Source organism: Juglans microcarpa x Juglans regia, chromosome 3D (genome assembly GCF_004785595.1).
Source record: "Juglans microcarpa x Juglans regia isolate MS1-56 chromosome 3D, Jm3101_v1.0, whole genome shotgun sequence".
NCBI lineage: Eukaryota > Viridiplantae > Streptophyta > Magnoliopsida > Fagales > Juglandaceae > Juglans > Juglans microcarpa x Juglans regia.
In genome coordinates, this window is record NC_054598.1 from 9,353,361 (window position 1) to 9,376,298 (window position 22,938).

The following is a 22,938-nucleotide window of genomic DNA, read 5'->3' on the forward strand; positions in this document are numbered from 1 at the left end:
GTTGATTTTTTATAAAATTTGATCATTATGTTATTGTACCGTTAAACTTCCATTAAGATAGATTTGATAAATAGGATGAGATACAAAATTTTAATATTATTTCATCTCAATATTATAATTTTTTTAAATTTTTACACAAAATAAAATAAAAAATTTAATTTTTTCAAATCTCAATTCAAAATTTTTAAATTCCTAAACAATAATAATATTAAAAAATAATATTTTAAATTTTCATTTAAAATCAAAAAATTATCATCTCACTTTCCAAACCTATCTTATATATCACGTAGCTTCATTGATACAATGACACGTGTGAAAAAAATTAATAACATCATTTTAGAAACTAATAATCAAACAATAAATAAAAGTTAAAATGAAAAAGAAGCCTTAAGAGTTTATTTGCATATTTAGAATATTTCAGTATATTTGTAAATAGTAATGAAATTATTTAAGTTAATATACTTTATTAGATTTAAGGAACTATGAGAGAAAAAGTAAATTATAAAATGAGTATAATTTTTTAATATAATTTTTGTTTTAAAATTTGAGAAAGTAATATTATTTTTTATATTTTGTTTTAGAGTTTAGAAAAATTGTATTGATTAGATAATTATTAGATGGAAAAGTTAAAAATTTAAAATTGAAAAATATATGCATTTAAGTAATCTTTGGGAATAAAACATGTAAGTAGCTAAGAATACTTGAAAATAGTTATCTTGTCAAATAGAACCGATCACCTCACCTGGGCACACACTACACATAATTTTTTTTATTTTTTCTCTTATCAAATATGTGGTGTATAGATGATGAGTAGAATAATTTAACTAATTTAAGAAGAATAAAACTAAAAAATAAAAATAAATAAATATGGTGCTTAGTGTGTAAGGATGATGAGCAGCAAAACTCATAAGATTTCTAACTCAATACCAACAAAAAATCAAAATGATTAAAATCAAAAGTATGAGGAGTAATAAATTTAAAATTAAAATATTGAGACCAATCTATGCAAACACAAATGAAAACCATAACGTTTAGCTTTTATAATAATGGTATTGTTTGAAAGATTCATATGAATAGGATTAGTGGGCAAAACTAAATATTATATGGTCGATATATTAATATGAAGTTATGACAAGAAAGTTCTACGACATAAGAGTTCAATGGTTCATCACTTATATTTTTACTTCAAACAACAAAATAAATAAATGTTAGATTCAGAGACTTTGCAAAATAAAATGAAAGCAACGTGGTTAGATTTAATTAAAAAATAATGATTAAGGGAAGGTTTGGATTAGGAGTTAAAATGAAACGAGATAAAAATTAAATAAAATATTATTAAAATATTATTTTTTAATATTATTTTATTTTAAAAATTAAATTATTTATTATATTTTATATATAAATTTTTAAAATATTAAAATGAGATGAGATACTCTCGTATTTAAACAACTCTTAAAACGGTCATAAATATGATTTTTCTTTCCAGCTTCATCTTCAGTCACTTTCTAACCGAACCATTGGACCGTGCTTTCAAGCGCTCATGTTTGAGAGTCTCGTTAATGAATATCCAGACAGCACGGATAATGGATTAGTCATTATATATATAAAATAAAAATAAATCAAAATCAAACCGCCACTTAGCTTGTCCTGTGTCCACCGTTTTGCGTTCCATTCTCGGGGAATCAACAGGCAACCGCCCACCTCCGTCAAGAGTCACGGCAAACAATAAGCGATACCGCTGAACCGCACGACGCCGTTTGTTACATCCTCTGCAATATCAATCAATGTCCTCTCTTTCATATTGAACCTAAGCAACAGTGAACCGAGGAGCTCCTTTTTTTTTTTTTTTTCCCCGTATACAAAGACCAAAATGTTTGCGGTCAACCCGGCCGGTCCTCCCAAGTCTGACATATCCGGCGGGGTACTCAGGACATCTCCGGCTTTCTTCAGTGAAAGCAGCATAGCCCCTATTTTGAGGACTCAGTTACCGGTATTCGGTTCTCGGGTCAACAGGAACGGGCTAATCCGGGCCGTGATCAGCAGTGGCGACAAGACTTTGGAGACTGCTAGTACCCTGGAAGGCAAAGAGAGTAATGGGTCTTTGTTGTCTTCGGGAGGAGGGATCGAAGTAAGGGCGGTGGTGACTGTGAGGAAGAAAATCAAGGAGACGATCACGGAGAAAATAGAGGACCAGTGGGAGTTCTTTGTAAATGTATTTGGCCAGGGCATCGTCATTCAGCTTATAAGCGAAGAGATTGATCCCGGTTAGCCTCTTAAGTCTTTTTTCATATTAGTTGAAGACTTTTTTTTGTTCGGCTAGGGATCAATCGATCATAAGATGTTGTGCTTTCTTTCATGGGTATATATATATGATCTTTTATGCAGTAAAGTGAAAGAATATGACCTGGCCTTTAGGTTTGGCTGAACAACGGCTAAGATGATGGTGTAAGAAAAGTAGAAATGGAAGAAGGTTAGATGTCTGAACTGGGTCCTTAGTGGGATTTGGATTCAGTTGTCTAATCTTTTAATTAACTCTTGATATACTTAATTACGTATTAATACGAGGTTCCTGAATTTTCACACTTTATACTAGTCCATCGTTCTGTCAAGGATCTCTGATTCTTATTCTTCATTATCAAAGCTTTTTTCATGGCTTTTATCGAGAGGGGAAATTATTGCTAACTGTATATATACTGAGAGTCTGGTTATCCGTTGTTTCTCCTTTTCACCAAAAGTAAGCATATGGATGTTATCCGTTATTCCTCTTTTTCCTCTGTACATTTTTTATTTTCTGAATGAGTTGCTTTCCGTCAGTATCTATCATCTTTTCAAAATAAGGGTTGTTTAATCTGCCTTTTACAGCTACCAATTCAGGAAAGAGTGCCCAGTCCTCTGTACGGGGCTGGTTGACGAGGCCATTGAACAATTCACAAATTGTTGAATATGCTGCTAATTTCACTGTCCCGAAGGACTTTGGGTGTCCTGGGGCCATTCTCGTTACAAATCTTCATGGCAAGGAGTTCTACTTATTGGAGATTGTCATTCATGGTTTTGATGGAGGCCCCATCTTCTTCCCAGCTAATACGTGGATCCATTCACAGAAAGATAATTCTGAAAGTAGAATTATTTTCAAAAATCAAGTGAGAACTTTCAAAAATCAAGGAGTTTTCAGTCGATGGTTTTGCTTAACCAATTCTCATTTTCACATTGTTGTGAACAGGCATACTTACCGTTACAAACACCTCCTGGCATTAAAGATCTTCGAAATGAAGATTTATTGAGCATCCGGGGAAATGGGAAAGGCGAGAGAAAGCCCCATGATAGGATTTATGATTATGATCTTTATAATGATTTGGGTAATCCAGACAAGGACAAAGATCTTGCTAGGCCAGTTCTTGGTTGCGAAGAGAGGCCTTATCCCATGCGCTGTAGAACTGGCCGACCTCCAACAAAATCAGGTATGCTATTCTTGAAACCGTCAGTGTAATTCTTTGAAATATCTTTTCTCCACATAGCTAATATTAATTATGTGTTTTGACTTGGATGGAAATGAAATAGATCCATTTTCTGAGACTAGAATCGAAAAGCCCCATCCAGTGTATGTTCCACGGGATGAAACTTTTGAGGAGATTAAGCAGGACACTTTCTCCACTGGAAGGTTGAAAGCTGTGCTCCACAATCTTATACCATCCATTGCTGCTACTTTGTCAAGTTCAGACATATCTTTTAAGTGCTTTTCTGATATCGACAAGCTATATAATGATGGTGTTATCTTGAAAGATGATGAGAATAAAGATGTATTTGAGAATCTATTGCTGGGTAGGATGATGAAACAGGTTATGAGCGTGGGCCAAAGGTTGTTGAAGTATGAAACGCCAGCCATTATAAAAAGTTAGTATGCACGTTCTCCTGCCTGTATTCTTTCCAGTTTTATAAAAGAATTTATTCTTGAGGCTCATATCTTACAATTATGTTACAGATGCTCTGTCAGATTTCATTCCACATCTTATCATCTACTCAAAAAGAAAGTGTTGTTGGTTCTAAAGCTCATTCTTTCTTGCAACTTATGAGGTTACTGTTTTCAGGAGACAGATTTGCTTGGCTGCGAGACAATGAGTTTTCACGTCAGACTTTAGCTGGACTCAATCCGGTGAACATTGAGATTTTGAAGGTAATACTAACATAGTTAATTATCAATTATTTTGTTGAATTCACGTTCATCGGTCATGTATAGGGAGTCCTTGAGTTGATCATATTTGCAGGAATTTCCAATTCTCAGTGAGCTAGACCCTGCTGTCTATGGTCCTCCAGAGTCGGCTCTCACGAAGGAATTGATAGAGCAAGAACTCAATGGACTGAGTCTAGAAAAGGTATCAATATCTACTTGCATTATGATATATGGTTTTGTATCTTCTCTTGCTTAGTATATACCTTGATTAATTTGGTAAAATTCATACGAGGCATGTTAGTTTTGACTCCGAAGAAAAGGGATACTTAGATTTTTATGTGCTACATCTGTTTGGCAAAGTGCCTAATTTTATCCACAAACACATTCCCTTTGGCGCACTTCAAATGTGATATGAATGAAAATGTTTTTGTCGACCTGGTTGCATATCTATCCAGTAAATTCACATATTTATATTTATAGTGTTTTACCAAACTTTTTCTGTATCATCCGGCTTTCACATTTTGTTTGCCATTATTTTACTCAAAGACAACCAAATACAGTTGCAGAAGACCGAAAGGTATAAACTGCAGAGGCATTTACTCACTTTCTAAGTATCTCTGCATCTTCTGCCTCTCTAACTCTGCCTATTTGACATTTGATGATACAGGCTATTGAGGAAAAGAGACTGTTTATACTTGATTACCATGACATGCTTTTACCATTTATCAAGAAGATTAACTCCTTGCCTGGAAGGAAATCTTATGCTTCTAGGACAATTTTTTTCTATACCAAGACTGGTTTTCTGAGGCCTATAGCTATCGAGCTTTCGCTTCCTCCAGCGCCTTCCTCACCTCGAAATAAACGTGTTTACACTCATGGGCATGATGCCACTACGCATTGGATTTGGAAGCTAGCCAAAGCTCATGTTTGCTCAAATGATGCTGGTGTCCACCAACTAGTGAATCACTGGTAAAAAGATGAAATATACTATCTTTTAGACTATATCATATTGAACTACTTTTTATCACATTAAGATTATGTAGGAGCCTAGAATATAACTGAAGTTGATACCACATTATCTGGATTAGAAGCCTTTTTTAGAACAAAGAAAATGGTTCATTCACGCAGGCCAAGCTACATGCTTTATAAAGGTAAGACAAGGCTACTAATTTTTTGATAATTTATTCAGGTTGAGGACTCATGCTTGCATGGAACCTTATATAATTGCAACTCATAGGCAGCTCAGCTCAATGCACCCCATTTACAAGCTGCTTCACCCCCATATGCGCTACACCTTAGAAATTAATGCACTCGCGCGGCAAAGTTTGATAAATGGAGGGGGAATAATTGAGGCTTGTTTCAGTCCAGGAAAGTATGCCATGGAGCTTAGCTCTGCAGCCTACAAGAGTTTGTGGCGATTTGACATGGAGGCATTGCCAGCGGATCTTCTTAGGAGGTATGGTTCTCATGCGGTAAATGCAATTCAAAACTAAATTTGTTGACCGTCTTTCAACACCATTCCCTCTAGTGTCCTTGTCTGTAAGCTTTATCACCATTTCTGAACCTTTTCTACCCTGGGATCGCCACTGGTGCTCCACTCTGGTAGAGAGGACAGCATAATCAATACTCGTCTTTCTTTTCTATTCTTTTTTTTTCTTTTTTTTTTTCCAGAGGCATGGCGGTGGAGGATCCTTCGATGCCATGTGGTGTGAGACTTGTAATTGAAGACTACCCTTATGCTGCAGATGGCCTCCTCATATGGTCCGCAACTCAAGAATGGGTGGAAAATTATGTGAACCATTTCTACACCGAGCCAAATTCCGTCACATCTGATCTTGAGCTTCAAGCCTGGTGGAATGAAATCAAGAACAAGGGTCACTATGACAAAAGGAATGAACCCTGGTGGCCTAAATTGAATACCAAGGAGGACTTATCCCGCATTCTTACCTCAATGATTTGGATTGCTTCAGGTCAGCATGCAGCTATCAACTTCGGGCAGTATCCTTTTGGAGGATATGTCCCTAACCGTCCTACCCTTACGAGAAGACTCATTCCACAAGAAGATGACCCTGATTATGAGAAGTTTATTCATAACCCGCAGCACACTTTCCTGTCTTCTCTGGCAACTCAACTTCAAGCAACCAAAATAATGGCAGTTCAAGACACCCTGTCGACTCACTCTCCAGATGAAGAGTACTTGGGTCAGGTGAATCAGCTAAACAGCCATTGGATCAATGACAATGAAGTTTTAAAATTGTTCAAGAAATTCTCTGCTAGATTAGAGGTGATAGAGGAGATAATAAATGCAAGAAACAAAGACAATCATCTCAGAAATAGAAGTGGTGCAGGTATTCCTCCCTACGAGCTGCTCCTTCCATCATCAGGTCCTGGAGTCACGGGTCGTGGAATCCCGAATAGCATTTCCATCTGATGGATTTAGCTGATGCGAAGTTTTTGTAGGGTTCTCATGTCACTATAGTTGGCGCAATACCTGGTGCTTACCATTGCCTTGTCAGAAAAACAAAAGCCTTGTAATGTAGGCGTCCTTTACAAACATTCTCCACGTTCAGCAATAGCCCCATTCTATTTAGTAGTGTTTTGTTAAGTTCTGCATGGTCCGTACTTGTTACTGAAGATGATGTGAACTGTACAAATACATTTGTACAAAGAGTAATTCTACTCTTAGGCCACTTAAGTCTCCAACACCACACGGCAGTTGAGCTGGTTTTTTATTTTTATTTTTTATTTTTTTAAAACAATTCGTTAGACTACCCACATTTTCACATCCTTCTTGAATCTTCCATTCGAATTTCTCCTCCCACGTTCTCCCTCTACGCATCATTCTCTACTCTCTCCCCTCCCTTCTTGCTTTGCTCTCCCCCTTTCCTGCCGATGCCCAACCAAATAACACATATGGACCTTTTTGCGTAATAGTAGAAAATGAAAAACAACGATTTCCTTTCATTGTTGTGCAGGGTTTTGCGTAACAGTTGATCTATTAAAGAAGATTTTATTCCCATAAAAAACAAAGCAGCAAGATGAGAATTTCGCATCATATAGGCACCCAAAGAACACTGCTTTTGCAAATTTTAAAGGGAAGGAGGAAAGAAATTTTGGGGTTACCTTCAAAGTTTACACCTTTAAGAGAAAGTAATACATATGCAGAAGTCCAGAAACAGAAGAGAGTCACAAAACACAGAGAAGCTTTTTTTCTTTTCAATGCCATTGAATTGAGATTTACTATAAGCATAGGCTCATAGATAGTAAAGCCTGCTTATTTCTTTGTTCTCACTACTTCATTTTAAGTAAAAAGCTCTAAGCGTGATAAAGATGAAAACTTTACGCTAATAGTTTCAATGGTTTTCTTTTTTGGTTAAGACCCGGACCTGTCTATTCTTCCATGTTAATGTCCTCCTCTTTCATTCCACTAGGTAATTTCCAATCGAAACAGTACAAGAGATTGGCGAGTGAAAGAGATTCGCACCTTCATTGCCCATGATTTAGGTTAAAAAAAAAAAAGGTGATCAAAACCACAAAAACTACATATAAAACCCCACCAGTAATTATAGCTTGAATCCAAAAAAAAAAAAAAAAACGTACAAAGGAGAAAATAGGCACTAAAAGAATAAGAACTTCAAACATTGTACTTTAGGCTCGTTTGCTCTCTATTGAGTGACTGAACTCCGAGAGGGGAAAGCATAGTCGACGGGGAGAGGGAGTCATAGAAGGAGGGGGGAGAAGAAGGATTTGGCAGAGAAGGGGGAGAGCAAAGGAGAGAGAGAGAGAGAGAGAGAGAGAGAGGGGAGAGGGAACTTGAGCATTAGACCCTTTTTAAGAAATCGGATTTGCCACATCATTAGTGTGTGGTGTTGGAGAGTAGACCGGCCTAAGAGTAGAATTACTCTTTGTATAAAATAAAATTTTGGACTACCAACTTCCCATATTGATATTTTCTGCGATTTTTTTAGAGAATTACAAGTTTGAATGCATCGTTTGTTTTTACATATTAGATAAGATGAGTTAAGACTAAAGATAAAAATTAAATAAAATATTATTAAAATTATTTTTTTAATATTATTTTTATTTTAAGATTTAAAAAAATTAAATTATTTATTTTATTTTGTATAAAAATTTTAAAAAATTATAATAATTAGATGAAATGATATAATATAAGTTTTGAAAATAAACGGATTCATTTCGTCTACCATAACCTTGCAAGGCTGCCGCATCTTTAACATTTTTTAAAAAAAAATTAAAATAAAAACCAAATTAATTTATATTAATTGATTTTTACAATTTTTTTTTTTTTTTTTTAAAAAATGGAGAGAGCAAGACCTTGATTTAACCCCCTGCTCATCTGAAAAATGAGCCCAGTCAAAACATGTGAGCTTCATAACGTTTCTTTTCCTTTTCTTTCTGTCTGGGCTCAGTCCAAAATTCCATACGGTTGTGCAAATACAATACAATTATTTTAAAAAAAATAAAATTTATTATTAAAAATTATTATTTTTTCATATAAATCTCATATATATTTATTTTTTTAAAATAATTAAGCGAACCTTGCATACTCATAACTACAACTATCATTTCTCTCATAGATCAACACTGCTCAATCCACATGGCCATTACAATATTACTTTTTACTTTATCATTTTCATTCGCACGTATAAATGTAACATGTTTAGCGGCTTCACAATCTAGTGACATTCGAAAATTAAAAAAATTTAGAATAAATAACAAATATTTTTTTATTTGATAAAAATCTTGAAAAATGATATCTTATAATTCAAGTCTCATCGTAGCAATAATACGACGAGCTTTATCTTCTATTCCGATTTGCAAGTAGAACTCCTTTAATAAACAGCCAAACACTCAAAACTATAGCAAAAGTCATTGAAAATTGAAGTGATGTTAACGATCCGAGACTTACGGTGAGGTTAATTTGAACTAATCACTAAAAGCCGGTTTGGATGGTGAGATAAATTGATATAATTTATGAATAATAATAAAATTATTAGTTAAAATTAGATAAAATAAAATGACGACTATATCCAAACGGATCCTAATACAGAGTTTACAAACTTTGAAAGTCTATGCCATGTATGGGAAAAAAACGAAAGCCAATCTTTAATGAAAGCTCAGAGCTCCGAAGTCCGAAGTCGTGTTCCAATCCTGGTCGTCCATCAAAATTGTTCTCTCAAAACTTATGAACTTTGACTGAAATTTTGTCCAAACCAATTTATGGGCCATAATTTGAAGACAACTGGTTGTTTTGGTGTTCCCAACAATCAGGGACAAGACGAGCTTGGAGAAACAGAGATCCGATCAGAACTAGTACCATTTTGTCTAGGTGATATTTGTCTGTTTCTCGTCGTTCCCATTTTTGTCGGTTGTTGCTTTTGTGTGTGTATGAGGGTCATTTTGCACAGTTTTCCATCCCATAGAAGCTGGAAAAGCATAGGAAACCTCAGATACTTGCAAATCCCATTCCCAAAACCACCTCCAATATCTTGGCCGGGTCTCTAGCATTATCGTCCAAAAGGATATTTGATAGTTCTCCAATCTCTGAATTAGGAATTCCAATTAAGCACTTGTTTCATGGCTGATCTTCATGTTGTGCACGCAGAAAACCCTCCCGCCCAAACCCCACTTCTCAATTCAAACCAAAACCACATTCCTCCCCAAGAACCACGACAGCAACAACAACAACGACAAAACGAAGAGACCCATTTAGATCAGACACTCAAAAAGTTGGAAAAGTTTCTCACTTTCCTCGGGTTTAAGCAGTCGTCTTGGAGGAGCTCAGCTCTGTCTTGGACTGCTTTCGTGCTCATAAGTGTGGCACTCCCTGTTGTGGTGCTCGAGCTCTCCGACTGTTCGGGGTGCGAGATGTACCAGATTAAGGCTTTCGAACTGGACATCGTGGCCTCGCAGGCGTGCCTCGCTGCTGTCTCTTTGCTCTGCATTTCCCACAATCTCCGCAAGTATGGGATTCGAAAGTTCCTCTTCGTTGACCGATCCAATGGCCAAATGTCTCGCTTTCATGACGTTTACGTTAAGCAGATTTTGGTGAGCATTTACCAACATCTATGAATGCGTTTTGCTTTTGCTTGTCTGATGTGCTTGAAAATTTGATAATCCATGCAGATTTGGTATCCCATGATCAACATTCATTATAATTCCCTAAATATGTATGATTAGATGGATTTTGGTAATCATAAATCGAGGCCTATAATAACGAGTATGAATGCATTATAACAAATGAAAAAAGATAATATTTTGTGAGAGTGGCAGGGGCTTCTTTTGTACGATCATAATGTGCTTACCGAAATTACCATGATTTCCTTTCTATTCAAATCCTCAAAAGAAGCGCATAGCACATGCACTCATGTAGGTATTAAGTCTCTAGTAAGGTCATCCCTTTTTTAACACTTTCCTTCTTTAAAGGCACTACTCTGAATAGGACATAGATGTATCTTCTCTAGAGTATGCGAGTAGTTTGTGCTTGGGATGATTTCGTCTCTGAATTTGAAGCCAGATTTACCTCGTCAGGTTTGTCATACGATTCAAATTTATGAATCTTAAGATGTACTGAGATAATTTATTGGGATAGTTTGGTTTCTTTACGCTAGCTCATTTATTGCACCCTGCCACATTGCATTCTGAAGACTGCATGTGCAGTTATCTCATTTTATATGTACATCATGAATCATGGGGCTTCTCTGAATTTAATCCCAAATTTACCTCTAGAGTGTTTTCACAAGACTCTGATTTATGATGAACTGAATTCATTTATTGGGATATAATAGGCTTCTTTACGCCTCCTCATATATTGGGCACTGCCATGTGTTGCTCTGAAGACTGCACGGGAAGTCATCCGCATGTTGTATGTAAATCATGAATCATGGTGGCAGTCAGTTGCTATTTTATTAGCTTTGATTATACCCTGGACTTATGTGAGTATGATCTCTCTATCAGCCAGCGTTTTGTTTCACATGGTCTGCAATCTGCAAGTTATCCACTTTGATGATTACGGGAAGCTCTTGGAAAGAGAATCAGATGTCTTGGTTTTTATGGAGGAGCACATCCGTTTGCGGTATCATCTGTCTAAGATAAGCCATAGATTCCGAATTTATCTTCTTCTAGGGTTCTTTGTCGTCACAGCAAGCCAATTTGTGACCCTGCTGCGGACCACAGCATATAGTGGAATAATTACTATAATAAATGGCGGCCATTTTGCAGTAAGTTGGTTCCTATTTTTCACTCTATAAGCTTATCACGTGTAGAAAAAAATTATGTGTTAAATGGCAACAGTAGCTGCTACGTACACACTGAATTGGTATCATTTTTCTTATTTTCATCATACCCATCTATTAAAAAAATTTAGTGGTTAAATACATTCAAGCATTTTTTCCTTCAATTTTTCAGGTGTCCACAATTGTTCAGGTTGTTGGGATTATTATTTGCTTGCATGCAGCCACAAAAATTTCCCATAGAGCTCAAGGTATTGCATCTCTTGCAAGCAGGTGGCATGCTTTGCTAACATGCAGTTCAACAGATTCATTGCATAACAGAGTTTCCAACAATGTGGGGAACTTGGAGGCTGCAATTAATTTGGACTCCATGGAAATAAATTACTCTGAAAGTGATTTGGACTCGTCGGATTATGTTCCAATTCCTATTGATGCTCAACTGGCTTCCTATATGTCCTCATATCACAAAAGACAAGCCTTTGGTATGAAATTCGTACATCCTCTTTTAATATTACATCTGTTTCTCTTTCTGTACAATTTCTTTTAGTCAGTCAGAGATCAAGTAATCATGGTTAGGATAATTAAATTACTCAGATGATATAATTTCTCTTCTCATACATCAGTAATAAGTTTCTTGAAGTTGGTTCCCATAATAACTGCTTACAGATGACATGATCCACCATGTAACAAGAAACTAATCAACTAAGAAATGCACTGGATGTAGACTGCTTTCTAGAATTAACTGTAATGCTAAATGCCATAGCTACTTTCCATTGCTTCTGATTTAACCTAAAGTTGATATGAATGTTGTATGAAGTTGTGTTTATATTCTCCGCGATAGGCGTTGAATATTTCTTGTTGGTGTGCTCAGTAGTTGAAATTGATCAACTTCCACAATTGAAAACTGCTGCACCGATTACTTGAAAAAAAAAACTGCAAACCTGATGACTTCAGCAGACACACTTAGAATTTATTTGTTAATAATTTATTAATATCAGTAGGTGTAGCCAAGTACACTGGATGTATACAAGAGAAAACATCTAACTAGGAAGAAGAAATATTATAAGGAAATCATGAACATTAAGCCCATTAAAATCTAAAGCTATTGCCGAGAAAAAAGTGTTGAAAAAGAATCTTCTGAGTTCCTCTAGCAAGTGATCCTTATCTTGACGCACTGATATTTTTAAAGCTGTAAATTGAAAAATATTGTTTGTAATTCATGAATGTGGTACGTTGGTTAAGATGTTCATGAGCAAAATAAGCCCACTTGTCACCTTTTACCTCCTGGAAGCTTCCTTGCAACTTTTGAGGACTTTGTAACAATACTCTCACTTTTAAGTGTAGTTGTAGTTTTTATTTGTTCCAAATGAACATATCAAACAAAAGCGAGCAGTATGAGACCTTCTCTAGGCTACACTATTTGCATCACTGTGGAAACCCAATGCATTGCCTAGAGCACACTACACAATAATCAAATCACATAATTTGGCTGCACTAGCGTGTGATACTGTCTCTGTCATATAATAGATGTGCTGTTTTGAAATGATATAATTATTAACGAAAAAGGTAAACAAACGGTGGATCTTCCTAAAATGTTCTTATATTAGAGGTGGAATGACTTTTAATAAAACTCACTTACTTTTTGACAAAAAAAAAAGAAAAAAATTGTGGAATATATGACATTGAAGAAGTAAGAACTCACTTTTAAAAGTGGACATATATATATTTGGACTTCCCATAAATTAAAGTGTAAAATTTAAATTATGGGAATAATAGCACGTAGTTTCTAGCACAATAGGAAAGTGGTTAACAGTAAATATAGCTTATAGAAAAAAGCTGAATGCATCTTAATTACTACTTACAGAACACCCCCAAAGGTTAAAACTGGTTATGTTGTCCAACGAAATGCTTAGGTTGTGTAAGGATCCCTTTCTTATCTACATTGAAGTTGTCCCATTCAAATGCATTTACTTTTGAGGGGAAAAAAGTCAAGTGGAATATAGAATATTATTGTAAAACTAAGAGCTCTCACGTTGAAAAGTGTACATACATATGACTATCCTAAAAAGAAAGTAAAAAACGTAAGAGAAACAAGAAACAGTGCCTGGTGGAGCTTTCATCTCTGGCAGATGAATTCTTTCCGTTCATGTGGCCTGTTTTGCTTTTATGATGACTGGCTGCGCATGAATCTAAATGCGGTATATATGCAATACTGTTGACCTTTTTGTATATTGCATTTAGTCCACACTTATCTCGGGTATTGTAATGCAGTAACTTATTTGCAGACAAATCCTGGAGGAATCACGATATTTGGTTGGACGGTTGATAGGGCCCTCCTCAACACACTATTTTTCATCGAACTGTCTCTGGTAACCTTTTTGCTCGGCAAGACCGTAGTTTTCACATCAAACTGAGTAAAGATTCCATCACGCCATGGTTGCTCCTCGGATCTTCCACTCTCGAGTGTAAACATCAGCGCCAGGAAAGTAGTAGAGGAAACTGTGAAGCCATTGCAGGCGCTACCTCAGATCTTCTGGATAATGCTTACCCGGTGCTACACATAGAATTCCAAATTTTTGTTGCGATATCTTAACATTCATCTGAAGTGGTTAATGCAGAGACCTTGATCCTTTGGATGAAAACATGGTGACTGGTGTCATAGGTAACTACTGTTCATTTGAGCGAGACAGCCGTTGCCTGTTGGAATCATCTCTCTCAAATTTCTTTTGCAAGATTTGTTGTACTCCCACCAGCACAAAGGTTTCCCTGACCTACCAGAACTCCAACTTCAGACCTGTGATTTAGGCTTCAGCAGGTCTTTGCAATTTTATTTAATGTAATATTTGTTTCTAAAAATTTATTCTGTTTCATCTCTTAAGAATCATGTTTTTATCTTGTCTAAATTCTAAGAGAATGATCAGTTTTCACGAAAGTTACTCATGGTAATTGCCACGTTATTTAGCATCCCAATCATTCGGATTTACAAAGCTTTCCAACCAGAGCACGCTACTAGAGTTTTCTATTTACATGACAAAATTAAATAGAATTTTTCTAATTCATATAAATAGTAAAACCCAGATTTGGTTTAAATCTTTCTTGTTGAACTCATTGTCCATTGGCCTAAAATGCCGATTGATTATCTTTTTATTTTATATGCTTTGAATGAATAAAAACCAATAGCTAAAATCACAAGTTGTAGGTCTGAGCGTAAATGCTAGATAAAATCTCATTAAAACCCCAAATCTCTAGATGTTGACGGGTTTTAGAATCTCAAGTGCGCAGCATGCATACTATCGGAGATGAAACCATTCATTTATTGTAAAATACGAAGCATCATGATCATTATAGCTTTTAAGAAACTAGATTATAAGATTACCAAGCATAGCATGTTTAATTAAACAGATGCTATCAGTTTTAAGTTAAATTAAGATATTTGTGCAAAAAATAAAGAGGATTCTTTTTTAAAGAAGCTGCATTCCTCGGGGGAGCTGTCTTGTACAGCAACTACAACCCTAAACAATCTATAGGATCGAACAAAGCGAAATGGTGATTGATGAATAGGTTACAGAACGGACAAGGGCTAAAGACTTACAAGAACATTAATTTAAGGTCAGATAATGCATCATCATCCAGCTCGTAACCAACATCAATAACTTCATTTTAAAGCCCTCATTGCACTGAACATGCTACAAGAAAAAGAAAATGATCATGTGCACACAACAGCAAACGTGTGGGGGTTCTGCCAGCCTGCATTATTTCCTAAGGATCAACGACAGCATTCATAAAGAAACAGGAGAGACTATCGAGGGTCGGTTCAATAACAATATTCAGACAGAAACTTAAAAAATTTGTTTATTAACAATTTACAGGCAATTTTTAAGCCATTCTTCAAAAAGGCGTGCCAGCATCAAGCATGTAGGCCAAGCCGGATGCAGCTACGTAGCAACATCTATAAACAACAAAACGAGAGAATCCATTTCATTTTCAACATCTATAAACAACAAAAATATCCTATTTCAATTCTATTCCTAGTATGACTGTTTGTGACTAGATACAGTCGAAAAAAATTTTGGTCGCGGGGTAGCAGCAGCTTTCTCAGCCAACCAAATTTGCATATTACAAAATTATTTGGTGCCAATCGCTGGATAAACTTAAGATTTACTCACGAAAAGCGATTCTCAAAGTAAAACATTGAAACGGATTTCCTCATAATTCATAAAATAGTTACTGTAGTAATATCATTAAGCTACCTAAAAGGAGCAAATAGAGCAACTCACCACCACCAAAAGGAAACTTTAAATAAAATAAAATAAAATAAGTCACTAACAGGGGCAAAAGGTTCTCAGCCAGATCCTGCAACCTCTTGGACACCAGTTACGATACAACGATTGAGTTCACTTTTCTAAACTACTTACAACTAACCATCCCTTTTATTATTATCATTCTCCTACCATTCCACAATGTGGCATTAAATTATTGAAGACTATTTGCTATGTTCCACTCGTGAGCCAATCATATGATGTCATGAGAGAATAATAATAATAAATTATTTTCATAATAATTAGATAAAATAATAATAATAATAATAATTAGATCACATGTGAGCTAGAAAAGATGTCAACAGCTGACAAAGAAATCTGAATAAACTAAGTTATAGCAAATAAAAAAAAAAAAAGGCAAAGATCAGCACAGCTATGCACAAGATGGGGATTGAAAAGGATTCTACAATAATTCTAGTAAAATAGGGCATAGCAGTCCAGAAAAATAAAAATTGTGCTTTAGAATTTGTAAGTTATTAGATTGAAACTATAATACCCTCCTTTATTTACTAGATCCACAGGTTACTCCCATATTTGAAATTCTAACCGATCAAGCAAGTTCTATCCCATCCTAGCATTCAGACTCATACATCAACTTTTGCAATGCATCTATAACAGTTTATACTTGTAATGATAACATACCTTGTCAAGATGCTAAACTATTTTCCTTAATTTAAATATTCCACTTAAGGGGAAAAAATAGGAAGAAAATGAAATGATTGTGGAAAAAGCTACTCAGTGGGAACTCGATAATTAGATAACATGGTTCATTTTCGCAAAAGGTGAAAACAAAATATAACCAACCAAAAGGCACATTACACCTAGCATCAACTTCTGGATAGAATCTCACCATCTTTTGATCTTCCTTTTATTCAACTAATTCAATCAAATGAAAGTCTATTAGTACAGTCAACTATTTGACAAGTAACCATCGTGTTCAATTTTACGAGCAGACAGTGTCAATGTGCATTCAACCCCAGAATTCTCAAGTGTACATCAAACCAATGCATACCTTAAATTTGTTTTTGAATATCTTAAAAAATAAGGGACAATAAATTATGACACTGGGATAATGCATTATAACAAAGGTTTGCATTGTACCTTAAACGAGCCAGAAGGAACACCTAATTGAAGATCTATAAATTCCAGTGTACACAGGAAACCTCCTCAACCTGCTTGCTTTGATGCTGCAGTGACATTCGCAGACAAATGTCATAAAACTTCCGGGACTAGTTAAAGCTTGAATCATTCTAACACCATCAGTACAAAGAGAATAACAGGGGACAGAGCCAAGAATTCGTTCAGTTCCATGCCTTCTTAAGGATGTGTAGAGTTAATCAGTACAGAACAGAATTGCAATTGTAGAGTTAATCACTACTTAAATGCCAGTGACAGAGTGCAATTTTAAATACTAAGCCTCGGTTTGGATTAGAAACTCATCTCATTTCATCATTACAATTTTTTCAAATTCCCACACAAAATATAATAATCAATTCAACTTTTTCAAATCTTAAAACAATAATAATATTAAAAAATAATATTCAAACAATATTTTATTCAACTCATCTCAAACCATCTCAACTCATCCCTGAATCCAAACGGGACCTAAATCACACCTAAGAGAACACTAATAAAGTGGAAAAATGTTAAAGAGCCCATTCCTAGGGTATACACGCATTGTATTGTTTAGTTGCCTTCTAAAAATTACTCATTTTCGAACTCTCCAGCATAGACTAACATAATCTTCATTATTTAGTTGCCTTCAAAATGACTCATGCCTGAACCTAAAAAAAATTAGCACTTTTACAATGCCAGGTCTCCAGCTTGCCTTCTCGTATTTCAATTCTTCCAATACGCATAAGCACGCCTTGTAAAAATACAGGTACATGAAGATGTTTTTATGAAAGAAAAGACTCAAAATGCCACAGTTGGAACAACCAAAACCTTAATCTCAGGAATGAAATCCATTATAATGAGTATGAAGCTCAGTAGCAGCAATCCTTTAATGAAAGCAGCAGCAGCACATTCAGAACGAAATACACAGAAGCATTTAATGCATTTTCGACATGGTTAACAATCCCTCGCACAGCAAAAACGGTTGCTAACCCTAGCAAATATTCCACCACCCGCCAACAATTAATGCAGGTCGAGTAATGGAAAGTAACCACCCACCATGGCAACTGAACCTACATACACCAAATCAGTGTATGCTACTATTTCAAATCATAAATGTTATCCCTCATGGATGGAAAACATAACCCTGATCCATGGAAGCATTACAAGACATCAAGTGGATAAATTACCTTGAAGCATTAGATTACTGACAGTTACTTCGTCAATGGAAAGCAAAGAGCATCCCCTCCACTTCACACCAATCAAACCGTCTCTTGCAAACACAATGTGATAATTAAAAGAAAAAAAAAAGATAGAGCTGATAGCTGGGAAATTCCATACTTTTATAATATTCAAAAAAATTCAAAAGAAATGTTTACAATGTAGCAAAGAGAATATGTTACACAAGTTTCTGCTGAAACTTCTTTTTTCAGAAGAAAGGCAGTCATGCCACACCTTGCAATGCAAGCAATGATGACCAAAGCTGGAGAACAAAGTTAACCTGCAATAAGTCTGGTTGACAGGAAGCCATAAGAGTGTCCACCCAAATCACTGAATAGTGCCTGCTAAAAAACAGCACGAATGATCTCCCAACAAACAGTTTTTGTAACTTCGTTTCAATGCATGTCTTCTCACCTCAACCACGTTACTAGTCAGCGTTGAACAAAACAAAAGCAAGGAGATCAAGGCCACCCTGCAGATTCATTAACTTAACCAAGCACACCGCCAGTCCCTAAATGCCCCTGCTGCAACTCCTTTCTACGCTGCTCTTCCAGAGGATCGGGACTCTTCATTATTCTCCGCACACGTCTAGTATAAAAAGAAACAAAAACAATATCATAACTATTGCACGATCAAGGATAATGCAACCAGAATTCACACTGGCAGCTATTTCTTGTTCATATAATGTCAATAATACCTGTCTTGAGCATGCTGAGCAGGGAAAGTAGGCATGAACTCTTTGGACTTGGGAAGAGGTACCTCACTGAACCATTCATGATTAAGAGCAGCTTCAGCTGTAATTCGCTGCACGCATCACAGAGGACCTAGTAACTATACCAGAATTTTTTTTTTTTTTTAAAAAAAAGGGAAGCCATTTAACAGCTTGCTAGTAATTTACCTTTTCGGGGTCATAAGTTAGAAGTTTGTTCAACAAGTCAAATCCAGAATCAGAGAGAACGGGAGATCCAGTGAATGATGTAGCAGGGAATTTCTTCCGCAATAGATTATACCTGAAAGGAACATATCATGGTTAATACAAACATGGAAAACTGTCCAACTGAAAGTGTCACCATAGGAGGCCAGTTAGCCAGACCAGAACCACCCAAAGCTGGAAGCCTGGGAAAACAGTGACAGAAATAAGAAAACCATAATCACAGTAAATGGTAGAAGTTTAGATATGGATCATCACTTATACTTACTGATGCTTGACAAAATTGACCTTGACCCCAGGCAGCTTGGAAAACCCAGGCCAAATTGTCTCATTTGGTGTGCCAAGAATCCTAAAAATCTGCAAACATTTAAGAAATTTAAGATTTAGTACTGAAAGTCATGATGGAACCCTAACAGCTAAGAGTCAAAAAGATCAAGAACAAGCAAAATTCACCCGTCTCTAATTTACCTTGTCAAGTTGATCAAACTCGGTTTTCCCATTAAACAACGGTTCCTTTGATAAGAATTCAGCCATGATGCAACCCAGCGACCACATGTCAATTGCCGTGGAATATTGTTTTGCTCCCAATAGAAGTTCAGGTGCCCTGTAAAACAAGTCAATTGGAAAAACCATTCACAATGCGATGTTTATGCCAATAATGTGTAGATAGGAGTGTCTGTGTAGATATAAACACACACCAATGTGTGAGCATGTGTGCACGTGTATTATATATATATATATATATATATATATATATATATATATATATATATATATAGAGAGAGAGAGAGAGAGAGAATTCAATTGAGAAAAAAGACTAAAGAACAAATGGAATGGATCCATTGAAGCCAAAGCACAAGGCATATATATAAAACTGGTTACCAGCCTTTACCATATTGAGCCTAGCAAGGTTAACATCCTGTCACTTCTTAGGGAAAAAACATTGAATGACTCAAGTAACAAAAGATGGTACCAAGTTTTGTGCCCCCAAAACTTACCAAAAGAACAATGTATTGAACAGTCAACAAATTGACCACAAAAGTGATGGAAAGCAATTACAAAGTACTATAAGGAAAGGACAACATCAAGTTCAATTACCATTCAGGTTCATAAGAACTGCACGGTTTTTGTTTTTTAAGGCAGGGGGTGTTGGGAGCGAGGGACGAGGAAAACAAAGAATACCAAAAACTGATAGACCCATTACATGAATCTACATGATCAAATTTAGCATGTAATAGTACGGAACATGATGCAGAAATATATACTCTCTCCCATAGTGTTGGTTCTCTATTTCATTTTAGACTGTCCAAAAACCTCTACCCTATGAAGTCCTGAAACAATTTTAATAATTCTCCAAATATACTCTACTTCATTTGAAAAGTCAACACCCTTTTTCTTTGCTTTACTTGTCTTCAATTAACTAAAATATTGGAAAATGTATATTTTAAAGAAAGGACTACCAACAGATGTTCCCTAGAGATGGATTTTTTGAAACAAGACCAACAATATAAGACAGGAGTATGTGTGAGGGTGTCTCTGTAATGAACAACAAGGACAAATGCATCTTCTATGCAAAAGGAGATGCAAGGTAAAAATGCAACTGCAGCTCACCTGTACCAAAGGGTAACCACCAAATGAGTATATGGTTTCAATGGACTCCCATATTGACGTGCCAACCCAAAGTCACAAATCTTCAACTCACCCCGATTATTCAAAAGCAAATTTGATGCCTTCAAATCCCGATGAAGCACCCAATTATCATGGAGATACTTAACACCCTCCAAAAGCTGGAGCATTAGGCATTTAACTTCACTCTGACTAAATGGCTGTTTCATTGTCTCCATGAGTCCTTTAAGATCATGTTCCATGTACTCCATCACCATAAATATACTATCGAGGCTACTACCCACCACCACTTCTTTAACATCTATAATTGAGGGGTGATGAAGAGAAAGAAGAATGTTTATTTCCCTCAGAGAAGTCAATGGAAAACCTTCTTTTTCCTTCTCCATTTTCACCTTTTTCAACGCCACAATGTCCCCGCTCTTTTTATCTCTTGCTCTATATACAACACCATAAGTGCCTTCATCAATCCTGTTAAGTCTCTCAAACTCATCAACACTTCTACAACCCTGAAGCATGTTTACGCTCCTTGGTGGAGTAGGTGCAGGTTCTGGTGTTCCACAAGAATCATCTTCATCCCCTGAATCTGTATCTGACTGGCTAGCACTACTATATTTCTTATGGTGTTCCTCATCAATTTGCATGGAGTCATCCTTCTCTGAATCATTATCAGCATAATCATCCTGATTCAAAGACCTTCCACGGGTGACAAGTTCATCAGAATCAGATGATTTTGCTCGAGATCTTTCAGAGTCTTCTCTTCTGAGTTCCCCCAGCTCTGGACTCAATGACTTGTTACGTGCTTTGGCCTCCAATGAATCTGACAAAGGCATTTTCTTTCTCCTTTTATGTACTCCCTCATCATCTATAATTTCACCTTCATCAACTGGAGAGTTATTCCCAGCTGCCCATCTTGAAGAGGATATGTTCCGTGTTGGAACATAGTCATCATTTTCTAGCTGCTCTGCTTCCAAATCATTACCCCACTGCTGGCTTGGTGTCCCAGAAATCAAGCCTACTGGAGACTCAGGCGCACCATGCCCCACAGACTCAGATGCCAATGGGGGATTAATTGGTGATGAATATCGCAGCAAATTCTCATCCTTGCTATTCTGACCGGGAGATATTTGTGCACTCCCATCGAGAACAACATCAGGTGACTGATGGTGTGCCTTGGGTAAAAGGGGGGACGATGAAGGGCCTTCACTGTTGAGGACACCCTACTTCTCGATGAATTATTGACTTCTTTGTCATCTCTATCCCATATTATAGGTGAAAACTTCCTCTTTCTCTCTGGAGCTGGTGACTGAACCCCATTATCCATTGCCTTAGAATCATTGGGATCCTTAATCTGCGATTCAGATTCAATAGCATCATCAGATTCACTTGACAACTCACCGGGTTCCCTATCCACAGCCCTAGCCACAAACCCACATCGCTTGGGCCCACGAACACCACCACTACTACTGCCCGAATCACTCCTACTTGAAGCTGATCGATACCCCCCATTCATTACCTCCCTCTCTTTAATATCCTTCTGCCTAACCCTACCCCTATCTCTTGCATCCCGGATATGGCCCCTTTCCATGTCAAGATTACCATTACTATTCCTAATTCGATCATACTCTTCCTTGATATTCGCAAAATCCCTCCTTGACAATTCACTGCTGGAATCGCGGTCCCTGAACTCGTTTTCGCGATATCCCCCGTGCCTCCCAGCAGCCATATTTCTTTTTCCTTATAAAAAGATGACTCCACCCAATTTTTTTTAAAATCCCAATGCCAACACTATAAAACCCTAACCCAGAGTCACCAAATCAAAGACATAAAAGTTTCCCCAACTTCTCTATTAAAATAGAAACAAACCAAGAACTTACAACGCGAAACCCAAAACCAAAACAAACTCAGATCCAAAAACAAAACGAGGTTTAAAAGATAAAATAAAGCATATTACCACAATTACCAGCAGAATTTCAATCTTCGTGCAATTCAGCTCTAATTTCTCTCGGACTATTGGAGATTGAAAAAGAATCGGATTAAAAAGAAACCAAGAAATTGAGGCACGAGACGAAGAGAAACCCTACAAATTAGGACAACTGCGGGAGAATCCTCGACCTCCCATGCGAGATAATGGCTGGTGAAAGATAGACACTGCTTACCGATGAGGTATAGGGGGTGGGCAAAAGAAGTCGGCGAGCGCAGCCTCTAAGAGAGAGAACCCTCAAAATCACAATCGAAGACGACCCAAAGACGAGAAGAGAGAGAAAAGGAGAGGGATTGCTTTTGGGTTTGGGAAGGAAAGGGTGGCTC

General features: G+C 36.5%; 3 protein-coding genes across 4 annotated transcripts; 2 read left to right on the forward strand and 1 right to left on the reverse strand.

The window, feature by feature from the left end:
• The first annotated feature begins 1,615 nt into the window (after positions 1-1,615).
• Positions 1,616-6,836, forward strand: LOC121254967 (lipoxygenase 6, chloroplastic). Its single transcript, XM_041155221.1, has 9 exons — positions 1,616-2,264; positions 2,863-3,140; positions 3,221-3,458; positions 3,559-3,891; positions 4,086-4,171; positions 4,263-4,370; positions 4,836-5,137; positions 5,358-5,624; positions 5,840-6,836. The coding sequence occupies exons 1-9, from the start codon at positions 1,871-1,873 to the stop codon at positions 6,597-6,599; spliced, it is 2,766 nt and encodes a 921-aa protein (XP_041011155.1). The 5' UTR covers positions 1,616-1,870; the 3' UTR covers positions 6,600-6,836.
• Positions 6,837-9,327: 2,491 nt separating this feature from the next.
• On the forward strand, positions 9,328-14,299 carry LOC121256290. Of its 2 annotated transcripts, none has more exons than XM_041157035.1 (4): positions 9,328-10,237; positions 10,978-11,409; positions 11,597-11,903; positions 13,707-14,299. In XM_041157035.1, the coding sequence occupies exons 1-4, from the start codon at positions 9,767-9,769 to the stop codon at positions 13,745-13,747; spliced, it is 1,251 nt and encodes a 416-aa protein (XP_041012969.1). In that variant the 5' UTR covers positions 9,328-9,766; the 3' UTR covers positions 13,748-14,299. The 2 variants fall into 2 exon arrangements, with proteins under 2 accessions (XP_041012969.1, XP_041012968.1); XM_041157034.1 differs by having other exon boundaries at positions 9,331-10,237; positions 13,693-14,299.
• Positions 14,300-18,175: 3,876 nt separating this feature from the next.
• LOC121256291 (cyclin-dependent kinase G-2) lies at positions 18,176-22,938 on the reverse strand. The gene is given in 8 exon segments (XM_041157037.1): positions 18,176-18,662; positions 18,772-18,878; positions 18,973-19,084; positions 19,274-19,362; positions 19,474-19,609; positions 20,617-21,811; positions 21,814-22,638; positions 22,788-22,938. Coding segments are annotated over 7 exon segments (2,280 nt in total). The 5' UTR covers positions 22,355-22,638; positions 22,788-22,938; the 3' UTR covers positions 18,176-18,562.

Excerpts from the sequence above, each read along its gene's own strand:
- LOC121254967 (XM_041155221.1), top strand. The coding sequence starts at position 1,871 with ATGTTTGCGGTCAACCCGGCCGGTCCTCCCAAGTCTGACATATCCGGC. Across the intron at positions 3,459-3,558 it reads CCGACCTCCAACAAAATCAG|ATCCATTTTCTGAGACTAGA; the intron begins GTATGCTATTCT and ends GAAATGAAATAG. Across the intron at positions 5,625-5,839 it reads CCAGCGGATCTTCTTAGGAG|AGGCATGGCGGTGGAGGATC; the intron begins GTATGGTTCTCA and ends TTTTTTTTCCAG.
- LOC121256290 (XM_041157034.1), top strand. The coding sequence starts at position 9,767 with ATGGCTGATCTTCATGTTGTGCACGCAGAAAACCCTCCCGCCCAAACC. Across the intron at positions 10,238-10,977 it reads TTTACGTTAAGCAGATTTTG|GCTTCTTTACGCCTCCTCAT; the intron begins GTGAGCATTTAC and ends GGGATATAATAG. Across the intron at positions 11,904-13,692 it reads TCACAAAAGACAAGCCTTTG|TAACTTATTTGCAGACAAAT; the intron begins GTATGAAATTCG and ends ATTGTAATGCAG.